At 38.2% G+C, this 23,077-nt stretch overlaps 1 protein-coding gene across 5 annotated transcripts in view; it reads right to left on the minus strand.

Moving 5' to 3' along the window:
• The window catches only part of LOC121430518 (microtubule-actin cross-linking factor 1-like), a 70,977-nt gene that overhangs the window by 23,653 nt on the left and 24,247 nt on the right, over positions 1–23,077 (minus strand). For 2 of the 5 annotated variants that reach the window (XM_041627807.1, XM_041627803.1), the window contains exons 33-57: positions 22,414–22,731; positions 21,772–21,886; positions 20,977–21,194; positions 20,355–20,372; positions 18,446–18,763; positions 17,006–17,172; positions 16,314–16,473; positions 15,806–16,010; positions 15,199–15,437; positions 13,940–14,173; positions 13,342–13,488; positions 12,587–13,012; positions 11,606–11,926; positions 11,195–11,203; positions 9,727–9,841; positions 8,916–9,133; positions 8,407–8,724; positions 8,065–8,231; positions 7,623–7,782; positions 5,895–6,081; positions 5,027–5,259; positions 4,438–4,671; positions 3,674–3,820; positions 2,861–3,286; positions 2,024–2,044 (exon numbers count right to left, since the gene is read on the minus strand). In XM_041627807.1, coding sequence (XP_041483741.1) covers positions 2,024–2,044; positions 2,861–3,286; positions 3,674–3,820; positions 4,438–4,671; positions 5,027–5,259; positions 5,895–6,081; positions 7,623–7,782; positions 8,065–8,231; positions 8,407–8,724; positions 8,916–9,133; positions 9,727–9,841; positions 11,195–11,203; positions 11,606–11,926; positions 12,587–13,012; positions 13,342–13,488; positions 13,940–14,173; positions 15,199–15,437; positions 15,806–16,010; positions 16,314–16,473; positions 17,006–17,172; positions 18,446–18,763; positions 20,355–20,372; positions 20,977–21,194; positions 21,772–21,886; positions 22,414–22,731 — 5,121 coding nt within the window. The remainder of the gene's footprint in view (positions 1–2,023; positions 2,045–2,860; positions 3,287–3,673; positions 3,821–4,437; positions 4,672–5,026; positions 5,260–5,894; positions 6,082–7,622; positions 7,783–8,064; positions 8,232–8,406; positions 8,725–8,915; positions 9,134–9,726; positions 9,842–11,194; positions 11,204–11,605; positions 11,927–12,586; positions 13,013–13,341; positions 13,489–13,939; positions 14,174–15,198; positions 15,438–15,805; positions 16,011–16,313; positions 16,474–17,005; positions 17,173–18,445; positions 18,764–20,354; positions 20,373–20,976; positions 21,195–21,771; positions 21,887–22,413; positions 22,732–23,077) is intronic. The other 3 variants (XM_041627805.1, XM_041627804.1, XM_041627806.1) reach the window with 3 other exon arrangements.

Raw genomic sequence — 23,077 nt, forward strand, 5'->3', positions numbered from 1 at the left:
TTCATTTGAGTAACACTGTATCTTCAAACATCTCTAAACTGAATACAAATATTTTGTCTTAAAGGAGAATGAAACCATTGGAACAAGATAGCTTGTGTGAAAACAGAAAAATCAAAGAAACAGATCAACAAAAGTTTGAGGAGAAATCAGACAAATAATGAGAAAGTTATGAGCATTTGAATATTGCGATCACTAATGCTATGGAGATAGCAAATTGGCAATGCGACAAAGATGTGTGATGTCACTTGTGAACAACTCTCCCCATTACTTTAGTATATATTTCACTTGAATTGCCCCTTTTCTATCACATCTATCCATAGATCATGTGTTCTTTCTACATGAGGGCATGTAATACATATTTTTTAAGAATACATCTTGGATAAAGAGTTTGTATCATCATCAGAAAAAGTAAAAAGAGACATTTTGAGGGTATTTTATAGTCCACCAAAGGGAAAGTTGTTCATCAGTGACATTACACATCCTTGTCGCATTGCCAATGGGAGGATCTCCATAGCATTAGTGATTGCAATATTCAAATGCTCATAACTTTCTCATTATTTGTCCGATTTTTCTCAAACTTTCTTTATTCTTATTCTTTGATTTTTCTGTTTCTACACAAGCCTATTTGTTCCAAAGGTTTCATTCCCCTTTAATTTACAAAGCAACCAAAAGGTAAATTTATTAAGTGTTGAATACAAGGCTTTCTGGTATCAGCAGAATTTCATGATGACATCAGACTCAAAACTTAATTGCAGATTTTAACATATATTTAACCATACCTAAGCCTATAAAGCAAACTTGAATTCATAATTCACACCGATAGTAGAGAATTGTTTTCAGGGGAACTTGCAAAAAGAGTTATAATCAAACATAACTTCCAGGATCAATCACAACATAATTTTGGCCCAATCAAAAGCTCATATTTCCATCTTCTGCATGATTTTTTTTTCAATTACATTTACATGTACATGAAAATGAAACTCTTTTTGCAACATGCCCAAAATCTGCTCACCATGCAACAGAAGTACAGCAAATATAACCTTTTTTTACCACAGTTTACACACAATACACTCCTAACCATGCAGACATGCAAGTATACATGTATGTAATTTCCTCAGTCATAATGTAGGATCACAAATTCACAACTTTGGTAAAGTTATAATTTTGAAGAGAAACCTGATTGTTCATACATGTAGGTCATTAAGGTGGTATTAATTACATCAATGTGGAATTTTCTCATGCAAGGTAATACTCAATTATATCCATATTGACAACAACCAGAAGTTCCTGCATGTACATGTAGCAAACGATGTGAATTTGCCCTTCACTTTGTGCACTGAGCAAGAAATTCTCCTTATTCAAAGATGTGTGACCCAACCGCTTCCAGTCGACTCACACCGTAGCTGGTGCTAGTCTAGTCGCATCCGCTTTTGCACCGCCTTCTCAATCTCTTCTTCTTCTTCTTACATTTTGAAGAGGAATAAAACTTGATACTTGTACTATCACCCTTGCTGTATATTATTCTAACCTTCAAGCTATCGAAAGTTGATGGGTCACACAAGTAGACGGGTGAGAGCTACATCCAAGAACTTTTGGTTATTGTTGATACATGTAGCAAGAATTAAATCCATTAAAAACCTTCACATTTTATAAACATGCATGCTTAGAAGTTTACTTTATTTGCCAAAATCAATATACATAACTGACCTCATACATGTACATTTACAAATTTTGGACATTTTAAACACTTTTTGTATGCAGCAACAATTTGCTACACTCCAAGGTTTCTGAAATAAAAGATGATGTGATTTCCCAACCCATGCAGATATATGTATCACTTAATTTTCTTCTTCATATTACAAATCGATATCACAAATCAAATCTGTTTGATTTACTTTGGTTATTCATAGCATTTATGTGGGAAATTAACAGCAACACTCATGCTGGCCAGTCATGCATTTATTCACTAAAAGCACACCGATATCGCAAGGGTGAGTCAACATTTGAAATAAATTTTAAATACCATCGTGAGGTCTCCCATGTTCTGTGCCAGGTGCAAAGACGTTCAGAAAATAAAATAGCACAATTCAGCAGATGTAGGAGTTTGGAGATGTCATATTATTGTGAATTTCAATAATCAATATGCCAAATGCTGTAGTAAAACAACTTATATGCATTCAGCTCTGATCCAATTTGCCAATGGGCAATTCCATAAAATGATCAACCTTTTTGTACGTACACGTACATCCGACCCCCATTTTTCTCAAGTCATACGTCACTTCATAAACTGACCAAGACTGTCAAGAACCAGAATTCAGAGAGAGAAAATGTCATGAAGGTCTCACGTACATGGACTCGGATGTACATATTTCATGGAACTGCCCCCCCCCCCCCCATTAGAATTTAGTACTGACCCAAGTGATGATTTCTGCTCTCAACAACTACATGTACATACACGTCATTATTAACTGGAACCCTTGGTATGATTCAGATAAATTAGTAATCCCCATCGATTACTTCCCTCTAACTCTTTTTGAAAAAATACAAACAGAATCACCTACATTATTTTATTTATTACTGCTGCAATATGTGATTCAGATGATTAACTGCAAACAACATTGATCAAAACAGTAGACAGTATTTGATATTATAAATGCACTCCAAGTTTTCCACCATGTGAATATGCAACTCTGAATAAATATGATGTAAAAGAAATATGTGTAAATACCACAATCTCTAGTCTAGACAAAATAGTCTAAACTATAGTAATCTACTAAAGTATAAATTATGTGCACCAAAAGTGGAATTAGAAATAATAAATTTATGTTCGGGAAAATGAAATAAATATCCAGATACTTACCGTTGCTTGTTCCTGGAACGTGGCACCGGTCTTGTTGATGAATTTTCTATCTCCCTTCTGATCGTTGATGTCCTCCGTGATCATGCGGTGCTCATCCAGCTGGCTCTTGAGCGTGGCATAGTCCGTTCCAACGTTCGCACCGAGCACGTCGATCTTGTTCTCCGTCTTCCCCAGGAAGGTCTCCAGCTCGTCCGTCTCCTGCTCAAATTTCTTGACCTCTTCCAAGGCTGGGTTGAGCTGGTTGGTGCGGACGTAGGACTCGTTGAGGACGACGTCAAAGCGAGACTGGAGGTTCTGACCGCCGTCCTGTAGTTTGTTGAAGTTCTCTGGACTGATGCGGTCGCCGTACTGCTGCAGAAACTGGACGACGTCTTGCGTGCAGCGAGCTACGGGTTGCTGGTGGCCTAGAACATCATCGTGAAGAACCTAGAGGACAAAATAGAAATATAACAGCATCATTAATAATAATAACATTAATGCAACTCATTGATGATGGAATTCTCAAAAATATGATTTAAATTTGATACAGCACACCATCATGAAAAACCTAGAAGATAAAATTGAATATTAACATTCCGTCCCTCATATAAGAAGTTACATATAAATGGAAGCTCTGTGTACGAGAGAGTCACCACCTTTGCAAGTTAAGAACCCACTGCACTATTTGTATAAGAGAAGGGGGAAACCCCGGTGTAGTGGTCCACCTGCATTCCCCCCAATCAGTTACATCAGAGGAGAGACCTGTGGGTCAAATAGATTCAGTTCACTTTTCGCCTCCCAGGCACAAGGGATGCAAAAAGTTAAAATAATTACCTTGTGGCTTTCCACCTGTTTCTGGAGAGGTTGAGACTGGTCACTCTGGGGCTGTTCAGAACCTAGAGCATGTTCTGCCTGGCTTACCCAGTCCAGGAGATCCACAAGTGCCGTCAATTTCTCTCTCAGGAGAGTGTCAACTCGTTTCTAATAGGCAAAATAAAGGAATATTTAAATAAAAGTGATGGGTTTTAATGATAAACGATATCAGGTAAGATTTGATATAAATATTTTCTATCTTACTATTATTTCAAGTGTGCAATATTTCTTTCAGTTCCATGGAATTTGCTCCGGCAACGATTGCTGTGCTATTAATTTCACACACTAATCAGATGATTTAAATCAACTCAGGACACCCTTTAACCAGAAGCCTACCATCAAACCCTACTGGAACTCTAACCCTCAATCTTGGACAACATAAAGCCAAGAGAAATTTTGCAGGAGAAAATGTTGTGTCACCTATTTGCTCATCTACGTGAAATTTTGATCATTTTGATAATGTGCATACATTGGAAATTTGTTTGGTTGTTTTCATACTTGGTGAAATAACTGAAAGGAATGAATTATTTAATAAATGAAACAATTGAACTAATGGATGGATTAATGGACTCTACATCTACTTCTTCTCAATATGAGGCCATTTTTACAAAAAAAAAGTTGGTATTAATTTCAATCAAACTAAAATTAAAATAAAAATCTCTACTTGAGTCTGATTTGAATCGATCATAACTCTTTGAGCGGTAGAACCAAGGTTTAATCCTCACCCTTTCTTCTTCTTCTCTAACAAGGTCATCCAAGGCCTGAGTCGAATCCCGCAGCCAGTCGTTGGAATCGTTGTAGACCTGATCGTAGCGAGACTTGAGCTTGTCAACCTTCTCTTCCAGTGGTTGACGCTGGTCATCGGAAAGCTTGTCGCGGTATTCTCTCTTGAAGTGCTCTGCAGAGCTGATGGTGTCACTGACTTGGGGTTGTTTGGCTTGCACCTCTGCTTGAAGAGTCTGAATCATAGAAATTCGGGAGATATATAAGCTTTAAACTGAGCAATTTAAGGGCAACTTTAATGTACCCTTGCTACAATGGAGAAACCTACATGTATAAAGAATGTATTCTTAGGAAATCTGGGTCCCAGAACACAAAGGTTGGCAATTAATCGCACACTCGATTTTGAACACTTTTGTCAATGCAATCAATCATATAAAAATGTTCTACGATGGTTGCTACATGTATGCTTTGTGTTACGGGCCACAGATAATCAAATTAATCATATTAAGGAGACAACTCAATCTTTTAGGTTGACATTGATAGCAAGTTGCAAGAAACTGAGGCCTTGACTTTCACCCTCTTCCAAAATACCTTGAAAGCCTTGACTTCCTCCCTAAGAGGCTCTATCTCTCTGCTCTTTGGTTTGGCTTGTACAAGCTTGGCGTTTGTGGCCTCAACCCAATCAAGAGTGTCCTGGGCATTGTCGGTCTCCTCGTTGCATCTCTCGGCTACATGGAGATCGTCCAGGCAATCAATCAGGTGCTTGCGGAGGTCAGCGTAACGTTGGTTGACATCGTCAAGCTCACGCTGCACTGGTGTGTCATCTACATGAATGGCCACAGGAAAGTGAAAATTATGATTTTCCACATTAACTTGCTTAGAGCATACATGTATGATCTCAAGTACAAATAAGGACAAATGTGTTTCATGATTTTTTTCTTGTCTTTATACTTCTCATCTCTTATTTTCAATTTTTCTTTCTATCAATTTTAGTTTCTCCTTTTTTTTAACTGCTGTTCCTTATCAAGCACAAGGAAATTCAAAGTTCCTAAATATGCATATTAAACTACACTGCTTGATTATTTCATCAACTAGAAGTATTGGAAAATGTAGTGAGTATTGGAAACACAAATTCTTAAAAGATTTGTTAAGGTTTGCACCATCAAATTTAGGATCAGTCTAATTACTAAAAATAGTACAATAGAGAACGAAATACTTTTACAAAAGCCTTATCTATCCTTAGTCATGACTTATATTGGGAATCCTTCTCAGCGTGCATTCCCTTCCATTCCTCCAATTCCTGCATAATAACATTGCAGGATGAGAAACCTTCAGTGAAACTTTGCAACCAGAAAAGCAGCGGATGCTACTTCTGTTAAGGTACAAAGAGAGGAACTTGACCACAATACTCCTCATCAAAGCTGGGGTAAGTTCATTAGGATTTAGTTGATAGACTCACCACCAATGTGGGGCTCAGACTCGATTCTTGATGCTGGTACTGCTTCGAGTCCAGGCTGCGTGGACCTCTGTAAGGGTTTGCATGGTACTGCTTGAGCTACATCCCTCTTGAGTGCATCAAGGGCATCACCGGTCTTGTTGATGCTCATGATGTTGGGTTCATAGGCATCCACTTCTTCCAAGAAAGGCTGTAAAGATAACAAGTGGAATGCCTCTGGCCGTCTCACCTGCATCACGCGGTTCAATATACCAGCAGTGCTGACTTTGAATACTACTCTAACTCGCACAAGATGTTCAGCGATACATGGTTACTCTTATGTCCACTTTTTATGAACTAGACCAATAAACTTACAGAGATATGATGGTTATTCAACAAAAAACCCCAACATGGCCAAAGTTCATTGACCTTACATGACCTGTGACCTTGATCATGTGACCTGAAACTCGCACAGGATGTTCAGTGATACTTGATTACTGTTATGTACAAGTTTCATGAATCAGATCCATAAACTTTCAAAGTTATGATGGTAATTCAACAGATACACCCAGTTCGGCCAAAGTTCATTGACCTTTGACCTTGGTCATGTGACCTGAAACACGCACAGGATGTTCAGAGATACTTGATTACTATAATGTCCAAGTTTAATGAACTAGACCAATAAACTTTCAAAGTTATGATGGTAATTCAACAGATACCCCCGATTCGGCCAAAGTTCATTGACCCTAAATGACCTTTGACCTTAATCATGAGACCTGAAACTTGCACAAAATGTTCAGTGATGCTTGATTACTATTATATCCAAGTTTCATGAATCAGATCCATAAACTTTCAAAGTTACGATGGGAATTCAACAGATATCTGCAATTCGGCCAAAGTTCATTGACCCTAAATGACCTTTGACCTTGGTCATGTGACGTGAAACTCGTGCAGGATGTTCAGCGATACTTGATTAACCATATGTCCAAGTTTCATGAACTAGGTCCATATATTTTCTAAGTTATGATGACATTTCAAAAACTTAACCTCAGGTTAAGATTTCGATGTTGATCCCTCCAACATGGTCTAAGTTCATTGACCCTAAATGACCTTTGACCTTGGTCATGTGACATGAAACTCTCATAGGATGTTCAGTAATACTTGATTAACCTTATGGCCAAGTTTTATTAACTTGGTCCATATACTTTCTAAGTTATGACGTCATTTCAAAAACTTAACCTCAGGTTAAGATTTGATGTTGACGCCGCCGCCGCCGCCGTCGGAAAAGCGGCGCCTATAGTCTCACTCTGCTTCGCAGGTGAGACAAAAATTAGTCATTAGACACTCATCCCACCGCTGCCACCATTAATGTGGTTGCTAATCTATTATTCTATGTTATTAGGAAACAGGACACTGGATGATGTCAACTTTGGAGTTAACAATTGGTGTTGGTTCTGGGCGAATGTTTACATCAGCACGACACCAAAACCAAGAATAAGATGGTTCTTGGGACAAATCTCACTTGGTTTAGCGCACAAAAATTTTCATGTTACTTTTACCTTGTCCAGAATATCTACATATTGCAACATCATCGATTTCTAACTCTTGTTCTTCAGAAGCAGTGGAAATTCAGAAAGCGATACTGGACATTATCAAGACATACCACAGCAAATACATGTATCAGTCAATACCTATCAATCCATCTTGCCATTAACCATTTACAAAGTAACTGTTGTTGATTCATCTCTTTACCTTGAGTTCTTTCAGTCTGGCCTTAATGGCAGCCTTGTCCTTGACATGCGGTCTGGCCTGGTCTACCCGTCTCTCCATGTTGGTCAACCAGAAAGTAGTGTCCTTGTGTTGGGTGCCATACTTGTCACTGGCAGCTTGGAGGTCATCCACCTGCTTCATCCTGTCAAAGGCAAGATATTCACGGTGAACTATATTTGTATAAACTGTATTTAGAAACTTCATTAAGGTGATGCAGCCACCAACAGATTGTCGCTCATTGATTACATGGATTTTGCGTGAACTGAGCCCCCCGAAGACAAAGCTCTTCAATTGATCATAGAACTGATTTTTATGTATGATTCCATTGATCATTAGATGTGTAATAAAGCTAGGAGGAAGCATTTATTCTGTCTTAAGTATAAGTCTTCTGCAGTATAGCAATCTATTCTTCAGAAATATTTACCTTTGTCCAAGGCTGTCCTCCAGTGTGGCCCAGTTAAGGTTTACATTGGCGATGATACCCTTGACGTGTGATGTGTCGTTAGCTCTGGGTTCCTTGATGAGTTGTTCTCCCATTTGCTGTACCTGCTTCAGGGCAGGGCGTTGACCATCAACCTGCTGGCGGACATCCTACAAAAGAAATCAAGTTCAAAATCTTCTTAAACTATTGTCCAAGGTCAATCAAAGCTCAAGAAACTCAAATGCATGGACCAAAGTTGGGAAGAAATCAATCACATCAGAGCAATTCAGGCACTTTCTATTTACAAATCTCTCTAAATTGAGACATTCATCTGTTTGTGCTTACCTTGAGTTTGCCAATGAGCTTTGGAGTGTCCATCTGTCCCATCTCCTTGGCATTCAGGGTCTGGATCACCGGAAGCTCCCAGTCCTCCAGCTTGTCCACCCGGTTCTCAAAGTCACCAACCCTGTCCACGAGTCCCTTGAGAACGTCGCCGTGCCTTGAGGTGGTGTCACCAACCTTCTTGTAGCGGTCGTTGACTTCAGCTAGCTTATCGCTGATTAATTTGGCCTCCTGGGGCTCACTGGTTTTGATAAGCTGGGTAGCGGCTTGTTTGACTGCATCAATGTCAGGCTTGTGGCTGACAATGTCTTTCTGAAGGATCTGTGATGACAAAAAGGTTAGAATATAAAGTCAACACTTCCATCTTTGCCACAGCTGGCGAAGCGCACTGTTTCTATCATTACTGCCTGGAAAACACTGCCACAGTGTATGAACTATTACTCCATACTAACACCAAAGAACTAATTTATATCTTATCAGAAAATGGTGATGAAAACAGGAAGCAATCTAACCTGTTGTGACTCCATGTTCTCCAGGAGAGGCTCCTTCTGGAGACTGATCAGGGTTCCCTTCTCCATGTTGTAGCAGTCCCTCTCTGCCTTGTCCAACCAGCGCAGGAGCATGTCCAGGTTCTCCTGGACACCCTGAGACTGGCTCAAAGCTCGGCGGAGAGCAGCAAGACGGTCATCGATGTTGCCTTCCAGTGCTCGGTAGCGCTTGTCAATGTCATCTACAGTATCAGAAGCATTATATACATTTATGACTGGACATCTTACCTGTTACTACAGATAACCTAAAAACATCTCTGGCTAGAGAGTGCAGCATGGACCAGTCTGAGATATTTGATATGAATTTCTTTAAAAGCACTGAAAAAGGAAAGATTTATCAAGTACTCTATTTGGAATACAGTGAGCAGCGAATTATCTGTCAAAGGTCAAACATTGATCCTTTTATTCTCAAGATGCAATTACTGTACATGTAACTTGAGCCTCTCTTCTACACAAAGAGCAGGTGCCTTACAAGTAAAGAGTACTTGTGAATTCCATGCAGCAATTGAATTCATCTTTCCCGATTGAACTATACATGCACATGTATAATGAATGGCAACAAGAAATGTTTTGTTTCTCTGACAAAAATAACTGCTTTGGTCAAATCTAATTCAAAGTGAAGGAAAATATATGCGTGTGCATACATGTACAGTTATGTATAACCAATGGTAACGGCTTTTAAATCACTCTAAATGTTGAATAAGCAGAAAATCTCCATTGGAGTCTGCTGAGAATTGGACATACATGTAGGGGTTAAAGGTCAAAGTTCAGATACCTGCTTGTCTTGTGACATCCCTCTCTACAGCGGGTTGAATGACCACCAGGTCATTGGCGGTGTCGTTGACCTTCTCAACGTCGCTTAGGTGTTGGACGACATCATTCCTCAGATTCTATAAATATCAAAGGAATCATTGCCATCATCAGTAAAATCAGATTATACAACTCCCAAGAATGTTCTGTAATCTGATTGGTCCAAATCGGATCACATGATATTCAGCGAATTGCACTATTGCATCCAAAACGCACTATCTTGCACTCTGACGTCAGAGTGCAGGATAGTACGAGTTCTGGAATTATCTAGAATTACCTAGAATTTAAATCAAATATATCATTCGGGGCAACTCAATAACATGGGGGAGGGGTTGTATAAAACAAACAATACACGCATTCTTGTGCATAGAGGACCTGAATAATGAACTCTGTGCTCAACTCGCCAAATGGATATACCGCACTCGGTCCTGCGGACCTCGGTGCGGTATATCCATTGGCACTTCTCGCACACCGTTCATTATTTGGACCTGCATGCACGCGCTTACGTGCATTATTTGTATAATATTGCTCAAAATGAATGTATATCACTCAAGACATCCAATGAACACTGCTCTGGGTTCTGTTTCATAAAGACTAGTTAGAGTAAAAAACGCAGTTTCCATGACAAGTTTACTATCAGCCAATCAAATCAAATGATTTCAGTAGCTTTCAACTGTTATTGCAAATTTGTTATTATAACATGTTTTATGAAACTGGTTCCCTAATAAACCTAAGACTTTCTGCACATATTTTGCATGCACATTTTTGCATGTAATCTAAAGAAATCAATTACAAACATGATAATATTACAAATCCTGACACTGTTACACATAGATGTATGATACAATAAATAATAATGCAACTAATCATAATTACAAGTATATGGCAAACAATGTACAAGAGGTTAATATAACCTGTAATTATTAATTGTATTTCTTCATGTAACAGAGCTCTATTCTCATTAGACAGACTTGAACTGTGCCATTTTTATAGCTACTGGTCATTTAACACAAAAAAACATGCCCAATCTCATGTAGAGAATACACTGAATCTACATGTATATACACACCATTTTTACAATTAAATAAATAATAATAAAAATAATACTGAAAAAATAAAATCATAGTAGAAAGTTTTACGCATGCATAAATCAACAAACATTCTATCCCATGTATAAATTTAATCACAAATATTGAATGTTTTGCCCAATGGATGGACACATAACCTAGTATAGAGTACACTTTCAAATCGAATCTGAAACACATATAGGTACGTGTACATTCATTGATTACAGACTAAAGAATTTCACCAGAAAATCTAGACATTACAATACTATTGAGTCAAGAAAAAAAATCCGGCATGCATTTATATTTGGGAACTTCACAACATTTGCTGTTTAACAAGCATATCAGGCAACACATTGATGTACTTACTGTGACATCCTGAGATAAGTTGAGAAAAGATTGGAAAAATGAATTAAATGACACTTTTGATTCAACCATTCAATTTTGTAATTCCTAATTTCTATGCCCTTCATACCATCAATTTCTCCAGAAGACTGGATTACTTGTTGAAATTTTATATGCACCTATTGGATCTTTAAAGAAATTGTGTGAAATTAATTTAAAGGCTAATTAATCATATACATGTACATGTATGTATTCCAACACATACGTTTCATGTGAAAAAGTTTTGGTCAGTACACGAACACGTAGTTGTTATTGGAAGTTGAAGCTTTGATTCGTTTGACATACATGTATTTCTTTGATTTTACATTAAGAAAGTCTGTAGTTTTCATGCTGGTACTGAATATTGTGAATGGGTGAAAAACAGTTGTACTGTACCTGTAGTTTCTCGATTTGCTTCTCAATGGCTGTTGGGTCGGCACTAATAGGCTCCTTAAGAAGCTTGGCCAGGGTGGTCTCAGCGTTGCCCAACCACGGTAGGATGCCTTCGACGGCATTGTTGAAGAGCTGATGATGGTCCACCAGGACGCGGAGCCGTTGCGTCAGGTTGGACGAAGCGGTCTTCAGGTCTCCGTACTGTCCGTTGGCGTTGTTCACGATGTCACGCAGGACGGTGGGTTCTGGCTCCTCACGGAATGAGTCGTTGAACTTGCGAGGGAGGACGGTCTGTCGGAAGTTGGCGAGTTCTTGACGATAGACCTGGTGGAGGAAAGTGTTTTGTACATTAGCACAAATCTGCAAATTGCCATCCACAACCCCAGGTCTTTCAAATATCCCCCCATTAAAATATTGAAAATCCCCACCCCGTCTCATTACAAGTACAGTACATGTACATATGGAGAGGAACACTCTCGCACTCTAGTAGACGAGCCGTCCTGACTGCCAGACCAGCAGAGATGGATAATGAGCATTTATTAAGAGGATAATGTCTTCCATCAAATTTAAATCACACAGCGGGGACCTGTATTCCCCCCCCCCCCCCTTTCTTATTAGCTCAAGATCTCCAGGACTCCTCCATTAATTTTCTTCAAAATTTCATCAGATTTGCGGATCTATTATGCCATGTGTATGAAACAACATTAACTTAAACCTACACTAAAATATATTCAACACGGAACAACTGCTATTGGTACTGACATTCATGTAACAAATTTTAACACAGTTTGTAACTCATAATTGTAATAACCAAATTGAAAGGACCATGTGCTAAATGTTTAGCCCCTTGCCTACTTGAACCAGATTATCCCTGTACAAAGCCTATGGGAATCACAGAATTCAGAAGTCAACAGGTTAAGAGATGGTGAGTGGTATTCTTAGTACTGGCCATGTCTTAAAAAAAGTCTATGAAAGAAGCCCAACCTTTTCTCCATCCATGTTCCTCTTCGCATTCATGTTCAAGAAGCGCACATCGGCTCCTTCCGTCAGGATCTCCTCGTTGAAAGCACTCTGCTTCTCAAACTGGTCCTTGAGGGTCTTCAGGTCACGACCGATGTCCTTCTGTGCCACCTGCAGCTGGCGATCAGTGTCTCCAAGCCACTGGGTGATCTCCTGGTTGTCTTCCAGGATCTTGTCAAGTTCAGGGATGGCACCGTTGAGGCGGTTCTCGCGGGTCTGTGACTGGACGTAGACCACGTCATAGCGCTTCTTGAGCTCCGAACTGAGGTCCTGTAGTTTGGTGCGGTCTGTCGGTTTGAGGCGGTCAGCGAACTGGTCAATGAGCTGTTGGGCAGTCTGAACGACCTCAACCACTGGCTGCTGATGAGCGACAATGTCCTCGTGCAACACCTACAAAGAATGTCAGAACGTAATTATCAAATAAAACTTTTATAATGAAGCAACTGACATTCAGAACACTTACAACTATACTAAAATATATTTGACATGGACCAACTGTTATAATCACTGAAATTCATGTAACAAACTTTAATATGTAACCCATAGTTAATTGCAACAACAAGATTGAAGAACAAAAGTGCATAAACAAGCATATCTTCCAAAAAAGGAGGCAAACAAAATGAAAACCGACGAAAACAAAGATAATTAAGCAGCCAAATAAACATACAGAAAGTCAATGAATGGGAGCAGATAATACAGGAAGAAAGCTTTGACCTTACCTTGTGATCCTTAGCTTGTGCACCAAGGTTCTTGGGTACTTCTGACATGGGTTGTTCTGAGCCCAGTCTACGTTCAGCCTCTGCTACCCAGTCCAGAAGATCGGCCAGTCCAGCAAGGGCTTGCTGCAGACGCTCAGCCAGGGACAACTGGTTTGATGCAGAGACAGAGAAATACATTGAGACAGGTGAACATAACATGCATGTGTTTCCCCCACAAATCAAGGAAAAATGAATCCAAGAGATAGCTTTCGTATCCAGGACACCCCTCCAACTTTGGACTGTCCTCATTTAGATGGATAGTGCGAATAAATGCAAACTGGATTTTGAATATATGTGTCATTACTCTCCCCCCCCCCTATAAAAAATTAATACTGATAATAATAATGTAGGAGGTTACATGTAATTCCACAGTTAACGAGTGAATTTTGCACATCGAGAAAGAGGTTCAAGGACTAATGACTGAAATTTTGCACACGTGTGTCCTCATATTGCAGCAAAATTTCAGGTTTACTTTCATGTACATGTATGTCCATGGTTTATGGCAAATAAAAGTACATTTGAGGTAGCAGAAGTAAATATCTAAGATTCTGGTTCTCACCCCTTGGTCTCGCTCATGCTTGAGCCTATTGAGCTCATCGTTGGCATCCTTCAGCCAGTCCGTGGAGGTGACGTTCAGACGACCATAGCCGTCTTTCAGAGCAATAGTCCTGCGGTTGAGACTATCCTGCTTATCGTAAGGGAGGACGTCCTTGTTGTCAGCGACGAACTGCTCACTTCGGAGGCTTACATCATCAATCGGAATCTTGTGGGCGCTGATTTCAGTGACAAGTTTCTAGAAATATGAAACAATAAATACATTATAAAATCCTTTGAATTTCTTTAATTTTTATCTCTTTTCTTTTTTATAGATATTGTCAAACAATTTGTTGCTATTGTTGTTGTAATTTGCAAGTTTCTAGAAATATGAAACAATAAATACATTATAAAATCCTTTGAATTTCTTTAATTGTTATCTCTTCTTTTTTATAGATATTGTCAAACAATTTGTTGCTATTGTTGTTGTAATTTGCAAGTTTCTAGAAATATGAAACAATAAATACATTATAAAATCCTTTGAATTTCTTTTTATCTAATTTTTGGTAGATATTGTCAGACAATTTGTTGCTATTGTTGTTGTAATTTGCAAGTTTCTAGAAATATGAAACAATAAATACATTATAAAATCCTTTGAATTTCTTTTCTTTTTATCTAACTTTTTTGTTAGATATTGTCAGATAATGTGTTGCTATTGTTGTTGTAATTTGATGACTACTTTGATGTGTTTTATCAAGTTGCACCTCAGAATACTTTGCAAGATAGATTGTGATTTATGAATGCTGCTAATATCATTCTGATGTGTACATTGCAATTACCAAACGTATGGGCAAAGATTTCAGTGGCAATAGCTTGAAAACTGAGATATGGTTTCCAATAGACAAGGGTGATGTTTAAAGACTTCAACTTACATATTTTAGGAATTGAGATTTCCAAATTTGTGAAAGACTGTTCAGTCGTTTCTGTCGATAACTGAATAAATACACATCGTAGAAGATGCAAATGTAAGTCTTCAAAGAATTTTAAGAAAATACTTGTTTCTGCTCTCAAGTTCATATGAATTATGCACTGTCTAACCTAATGGGTTTTTTTTTAATTACAGCTCTGGTAAGTATTCAATGAAGTGGGGTAAAAATTGAGGTAATTTGAGGATGGATGAATACAGAATTTATGGACCTGCAGATACATGATCCGTGCAATTAATTGTAAAAATCTGCTCTATGATTAATAACTAAGTTTTGTGACTCAGGGCCAAGCTCTCACCTCAAGATTTTCAATCTCCTTCTCCAGAGGCTCAATCTCCGTAGCTGGGATACGGGGCTCGGACCTCGCTAGTTTGGTCTCAGTAGCGGTCACCCATTCCAACTGCTCACCGACCTTCCCATCACGCTCGATGTACTGCCGTGTCAGGTTGAGGTCATCGATGCGGAATTGCATGTTCTTCAAGAGGTCATCGTAGCGGCGGTTGACGTCTGAGAGTTGACGCTCTGTTGGTGTCTCATCTTCATTTTGGAGAAGAAAAAAACAAGAGTCCAAAGTAGTCATTTTCACATCATTGAATGAGTCACTGCTCTTCTTCATAAAAGAACATATGGTACAAAAACAGTACAAGAACCATACTACATAATACTGCATAAACGACTATTCCAGTTGTTATGCCATACAGGTATTTATTTTTTTTTTTTTTTCAAATATTCACATCCACTTTTCACTGGAATGGACTCTTATTTTAGGACCAGGACTCCTTTTCATAACAACTCATCAATGGCAATTCAAAAGTCAATATTCCAAGCGACTAAAATGGGGCTACCTGTATTTGATTGGTCCAGCGCAGGTATGTCGCAGAAATCATAAAAGGAGGACCCCTTACCGTCTTGATAGACGCCACTCTTGTCCAGATCAACCACTGACTGCTTGACCTGTCCGCCTTTGGGCATGGTGGCCTGGAGAGACCGGATGTGAGGTTGGGCCACGATGGGTTGGTCAGTCTCCCTGATGACCGAGTCGTAGGTGTGGCCGAGCTTATTGCAGGTGTCGATGCTGGGTTTGTACCCAATGACCTCTTCCTGGATTGGCTATCAGAGTGGAATTGGAGAAAACGTTAAGAACTTCATTCAGGATGAAATGGAGCAAACGTTAAGAACTTAAGAAATGACGTGTCTGTAAAGACAATACATTTCCAATCCAAACCATTTTGTATTTGGTGTATCAATATTCCCTTAGAGTAAAAAATGATGGGATTAGAGTTAACTAAAGAAAGCAAATTAAAGTGAATATCATTATAATCTTTGATGTCATACACGTATCTTTCCAAATGGTATTTACTTCTCAACTACATAAGGGTCAAACATGCACATAATAGCAGGAGTTTCAATTACCTTGGACTCTTGCAACTGTTTCTGGACAGTGGCCAGATCCTTGCCACTGACCGGAAGCTGGTTGACCTTGCGCTCCATACCAGTCAGCCATTGGGTCGTGTCTCTGTGACGATCACCATACTTCTTTTCTGCATCCCGTTTTCGATCAAGGTCTTTGTTCCTGTAATGCAAAATTAAAACTTATTCATCTTATCATACTTTGTTAAATATTACAAAAATAAATAAATTGTTACCATTAGTTCTCTGTTTCGATAAAGTTATGACCATTACCACAAAAATAAAGATCAAGGCATTAACCGTATGCCAACTTGCAAGATATGATCAGTACTACTTCATATTGAATAACTCTTCATTGTCAATGAAGTTCTTGCCGACATTGTTGACAATTATAAACTGGTTGCCAAAAGGTACAGTGTGATCTGTTCAAAGAGTATCACAACATTTGCTCTTGTGGCATTTTCTCCAAGCTTGAGCTTGAGTCAAAGGGTTGGCTTTATTTTAGGTTTATGGATAGGGCTAGGATGGGGTATACACTGTAGTCAAACCCAGTGTAGGTATTGGTTGTTCGATTAGTGTGTGGACTTTATTGCAGAGCAATTGTCGACAGAGCAAATGTCATAGAACCGTTCAAATCCTATGAACACGACATGATTTAGTAAATAATGATCTAAACATAATCAGTCCTACAGTACCTCTTCTTGAGTGCCTCTTCAAAGTCTAGGTAGTTCTTGTCGACACTGTTGACAACCGATGTGACGTAGGATGTATCATTGGCCTTGGAATCCGAGAGGAGGGCTTCAGCAAGCTTGTGGATGCGGCTGTACTGCGGCTTGTGGGCATCATGCCGGCGGCTTATATCCTAGGTGGGAAGGAAATTCACTCAAGGTTTCATACGGCTGGTTTACATACAGGTAGTGCCGGTCATTATTTGACGAGGACAAAAGGACTGTACTCTTAAGACTAACTTTCAAATTACCAATTGGACTTATTCGATGGATAACATGGCAAAGGCAAATGGGGCAGGCTGGTATGGATTTAAATGTAGGATCATGTTCTGACCAAGGCATTTGGGTTTGAGGTGGCTGGTCAGAGCATTTGCAAGTGAAGCCCTTAAGCTCTGCAATAGCTTACCCCTGGAAGTTACGAAAGCACCATCCGTAAACAACTTTAAATAAAAGCCCCAAAACATATATTTAATTAATAACATGCATTTTAGGAGTCCTATAAAGCACAGTAGAATATATATTTTATGGAATAGTTTCTGCGCTCTATAAATGAATATATTGTGGGTTTTTTTTAAATCACCTTTTATTCCTAAAAAAAGGGAATCAATTACAATAATGGGCCCAGGTTATCAGTTCTAAACGAACATAATACAGGGCAACATAAATTGAATATAGTATAAGCATACATAAACAAATTTAAGGATTGTTCATTATGTTTGTGTTTGATAGATTACTTTTTTAATAGGTAATTACTTGAAATCAATAACGTAAAACTTTAACGAAACTGGCAGTATACTAAACAAATCATTAACACATACATGTACGCTGCACACTTTTCATATCAAACTCATAATAGCACATGCATGAATCATATAGTTTTTCCTTTATCATTTTATTTTTTTTCGTCATTTGAAATATCTCTTGCCAATTTGTTTAATGTTTTCCATTAATTTGTTAATTATTTCAGATTTAATTATAATTGAATACTACAATGGTATACACACTATTCATTTTCTGGACACACAATTCACTTGAAGTTAATATTTCCTTCTAGATTTCTACAACACAATTAGTTTCAATATAATACTTTATCCGTGTCATTTATTTTGTATGTATCTTGTTACTGTTTGAATATATTTTTTTATCATTATTACCTTGTAATACATCGCAATTCGGCCTTAGCCGCGATGATGTCTTGATTTTTAATAAACCACTTATCTATCTATCTATCAAATATAAAACAAGAGATAATAATTATTTACATATCAAACGCGTCAATTCATAACAGAATTCATACTTAGATTGATGATATTATTACAAATACTTGAATGTGATTGACAGAGGACAAAAAAGTTAGTGGAAATCACTCCATGAAATTCACCCCATGATTGCTCTTCCTGTACTCACCTTGAGGGTGTTAGCCGTGTTGGAAAGCTCCTGCTTCATCAGAGCCTCCGACTCCAGCGTCTCCAGATCCGGCAGGAGCCAATCCTCAAAGTCATCCACCTCCTTCTCAAAGTCGGACAACTTCTTGCTGAGGGTCATCAGCCCTTCGCCATGGTCCCTGGCAGCCGATGACACGTTGCCGTAGCGATCGTTGACCCGGTTGAGCTTCTCCTGGACGAGCTTCGCCTCGTTGGGTGGAACGGTCGTCATGAGCTTCTTGGCGGCCACATTGACGGAGTCGATGGGTGTGCGGTGGCTGGCAATATCATCCTCGAGGACCTGTTTTAAGAGAATTGATTTAATATCGATATTCAATATTATTCATATATTATATTACTAGAAGATGGATAAAAATTATTTATCATGACTACTATATTTACATTACTATGATTATAATTTCATGTACTGTAATACTATAACTTCCAATACTAAATAATTATTAACATAATTTTGTCATTACCACAATTGTTATTTTTTATTATCATTATTATAGACAGTGTTGTAAGATCTCTATCTTTATCATTATTATCATTTTCAATATTATGATCAACATCAATACATGTATCTTCTTCATCACCATAGTAATATTTCGTGGAGAATAACAAACACATCAAAATAATTTTTCAAGTTGGAAAATTAACATTTTCATCCATTCAGAAATGCATGCAAGTAGAATGTAAGACTTCAGAGCAAGCTGGACATCAAATTCTTCAAAATCTCAAACCATTTCATCAGTCTGACATAAGACAAAGCTGTGTACATAAATGTAAACATGCACAAATGGTCTTGTATGTAGACATTTAACAGCAATATGCAAGTACATGTACCTGAAGAGAATTTCAATAAAAAAATTGCTAATTAAACAACAAGTAACAACAAATGGCAAATTAAATCCTAAATTTCTGAATGAATTAATAATGAATCACTAAGATAATATAAAATTGATCTACATGTATATATGTTTTAAACCTTGTGCTTGTGCACGTTTGTAGATGAAATATAATGTTCATCTACATGTATATTCTAAAATTAGAGCCTTCAATAAATGGACAATTTATGTACATGTACATGATCTAAATGTATCATTAAAATAAACTAAAAACATTTCTGCATGAACAATATAATTATCAAAAAGATATGCAAAAGAACAAGGAACATAGCTTAAATTCTTATATAACATTTGGCCACATGTACTGCATGTATAAAAATGTACATAAGATTGTACATGCTACATGTAACATGCTTCAATGTACAGCAAACTCATTGACTTATACATTAAATGTACATGTATTGTATATCCACCAAACATTTACTGCATTTGAGTTCAATCTAAAATTGAATGAAGCAAAAAACAAATTAACTTAGAATAAATGTATGTATACTGTACAGTGTACTGTATGTACTAGGAATAGCTATCCTTGTGGAATGATCGTTTAGATCTGAACTCTAACGAGGCACCTTCACAAACTCAAAAGCCACATCTTTTTAGCGGAAATCTCCCTCAGCGTCTTTTCACATTAAATCCTCCCATTGCGGCACACACTGAACAATGGGGAATGTGAGAATGTCACTGTGAAATGTGCTGAGGAGGATTCCTGATAAAGATGTGGCACAGTTTTGCAAGTGCCTCAATGAATAAGAAAACTCTTTGCTAGTTTCTACACATAAAGCTAAACGAATTAAGCTTCACATACACAGACGAAAAAAAAAACAGAACTGAAAATTCATTTAACAGAATGTTGTATATAAACTGGCATTCATTTTAACAGATGGAAATTAAAACAAAATGATGACAAAACCATGGAAAGATCACAAAAATCTAAGACAAAATAATGCTTTGTTTTCACAACAGATTCTGGTAAAAACTTACTTTCTGATCCCGCTTGATCTATTGCATTGAAACACATGGGAATATGAAGGTACAGGTAGATTCAGCTTTCATAAATGTTATGAATTAATATATTTCAAAGTCATGTAGGCTGGCTTAAAGATGATTGCATCAAGGCAAATATTCCTCTGTACAATGCATTCTTTCTCTTTGGATACCAAAATGAATTATAGTATTCCCATTTTCTTATTCTAATCTTATTTTTAGGTTTGGATAAACATCACTGCATCAATATCACCATTATCTAAGCCAATAGCATTATAATTGTTATCATTATGATCACCATCATAATAGTAATCATCATTGTCATCACCATTTTCATTATCATAATCATCATCATCATCATCATCAGCTAGGCCACGACCTTCATCATCACAATCAACATCACCATCAACATGATCATCACCACCATCATCAACACTACCATCATCATCATCACCACCATCATCATCTTCTTCATCATCATCACCATCATCACCATCATCATCTCCATCACCATCATCATCTCCATCATCATCATCATCTTCATCATCATCATCAAAGGCGCCACCACCATCAGCATCACCATCTCTGACCATCACTATCCCAACCCCCTACAACGAACCTTATTGTTCTCAATCTGATCCAGGATGGGCTCCCTGCGAGCGGGAGTCACCGTGCCTTTCTCCAGCTTGTGCTGCTCCTTCTCTGCCTCATCCAGCCATTTCTCCAGCATGTCAAGGTTCTCCATGACTCCCTGGGTGTTGGCTAGGGCCACCCTGAGCTTCTCCAGGAAGTCGTTGACACCCATCTCAAGGGCATCATATCGCTTTACGATGTCTCCTGTAAGAAACAAGACAAAAGGTTGATGTGGAACTGTAGATACATTTATGCTTAACTTCATGTTGGTCAAAACTGAATGTTCCTTTAATGTCTCTATTTCACATAACAAAGCAGATAACATCTCAAGTACTCTTTCACTGACTCAATCAAACTCCAAAAAAGGATTTCTAATCAATCGCAGGGAAACTTATCTGGTCTTGTATATACAAGGATAAGGAAAAGAAAAAGCGGATGGGCACATCTGAAGTTCGCATGGAGAATGTTCAGCTTGAAAAAAGGGCAAGCTTGCAAACCTTAGACCAATTCTCACTGATGGTAGTGGTACATCATGTAGCAGGGACCTGGACAAATTTTAGAAGAGGGATGCTACTTTGGAAAAAAGAAGGTTTTCACTCCAAAATGACTGTAGGTTATTTGAGTCTTATTTCCACATTTTAGCATACCAGACTGATTTCCAGGGGGTGCTTCCCATGGTGTAAAACACCCCAGCACCCACGCGTCCCAGCAGCATGACACATCAGTAGAATGAAGAAGGTTCAATTGCATTTTCACTGGAAATGAAGAAAACATTCTTTACCTGTTGTTCTCTGGACGTTTTGTTTAACAGCCGGCTGTGTTCCTATGAGCTCTTCACCATTGGCTTTCACATTTTCAACATCGCTGGCATGGGCAACAACGTCTTGGTGGAAAGTCTAAACACAAAAAGAGAAAGGTACAAGAATCCAAGCCCACCAAAGTTATGGCCTTTGATTTCGTTCATTACATATACTCCACATAGTAATCGTTTTATGGCATACACATTATTTCATATAATTTAGTAAAAATTTAGAATAATGATAGCCATATTTGAGGGATTTACAAAAAGCTAAAGGTAGGTTTTAAGATCATTAATTCCAAACAGTGCGCATATTGTTTCAGATCCCATTTCACAAAACAAAAGTCACACTTGTTGATAGTGCATTTGCACATGCTGCCCCCAAACTATGGAATAGCCTGCCAATTGATATAGGAAGCTCTCCATCTTTGGCTCAAATCAAAATTAAAAACATATCTCTTTAGTGAAGAAAATATGCTGTGCAGACATAAGTAAAAAGAGCTCTGAACAAGCACAGCTGAATATATCAATATAAAAGCTGCCCTATATAAATTAATGTTTATTTATTATTATTAAATTGAAAATGCTTTCAAGATGGGGTACACTAAAGGCTCGTTCACATACCTCTGCCTTCTCAATCTGTCTCAGGATAGTTTCCTTGGTAGCACCGATCGGTTCGCTCTTCATCTTACTCAACGTTGCCTCGGCATTACCCAGCCATGTGGAGACTCCGCCCACACTGTCCGCGTACAGCTGGTGCTTGGCAACCAGCTCGTTGAGGAGACGCAGGTGCTTGCCGTAGCGAAGCTTGAGCTTGTCGAAGCGGGCGTTGATGTCGGTGAGCTGACCGCGGATGATGTTCGGTTCTGCAGCCTCCTGGAAGGCTCGGCTCTGCTGGCGAGGGAGGATGCTACGGAATTCGGCAAGCCTCTGACGATAGACCTGGTAAAATTACAGGAAATATTACAAATTCAAAGATACAAATACATACATTGGTGAGGCTATTTATTTCTTTGAATTCTTCAAGTATCAAACATGGCTTCTCTTACAATTTTATTCAAAACCTGTTGAATATATGCAAATTAGCCTATCAGTAAGGGTATACATTTACTCTCATCAACCACTCAACAGAAAACAAAAATTATATTGTTAAGAAATCGGGACAAAATACAAATTCCTTAACAAACAAACAATAATTTTCAAACATTTATTCTATTTAGATTATTCATTACCATTCTCTAATATAATTCTCCATCAACAAAAACTTGAATCATTATGATATACACAA

Source organism: Lytechinus variegatus, chromosome 17, assembly GCF_018143015.1.
Source record: "Lytechinus variegatus isolate NC3 chromosome 17, Lvar_3.0, whole genome shotgun sequence".
Lineage (NCBI taxonomy): Eukaryota > Metazoa > Echinodermata > Echinoidea > Temnopleuroida > Toxopneustidae > Lytechinus > Lytechinus variegatus.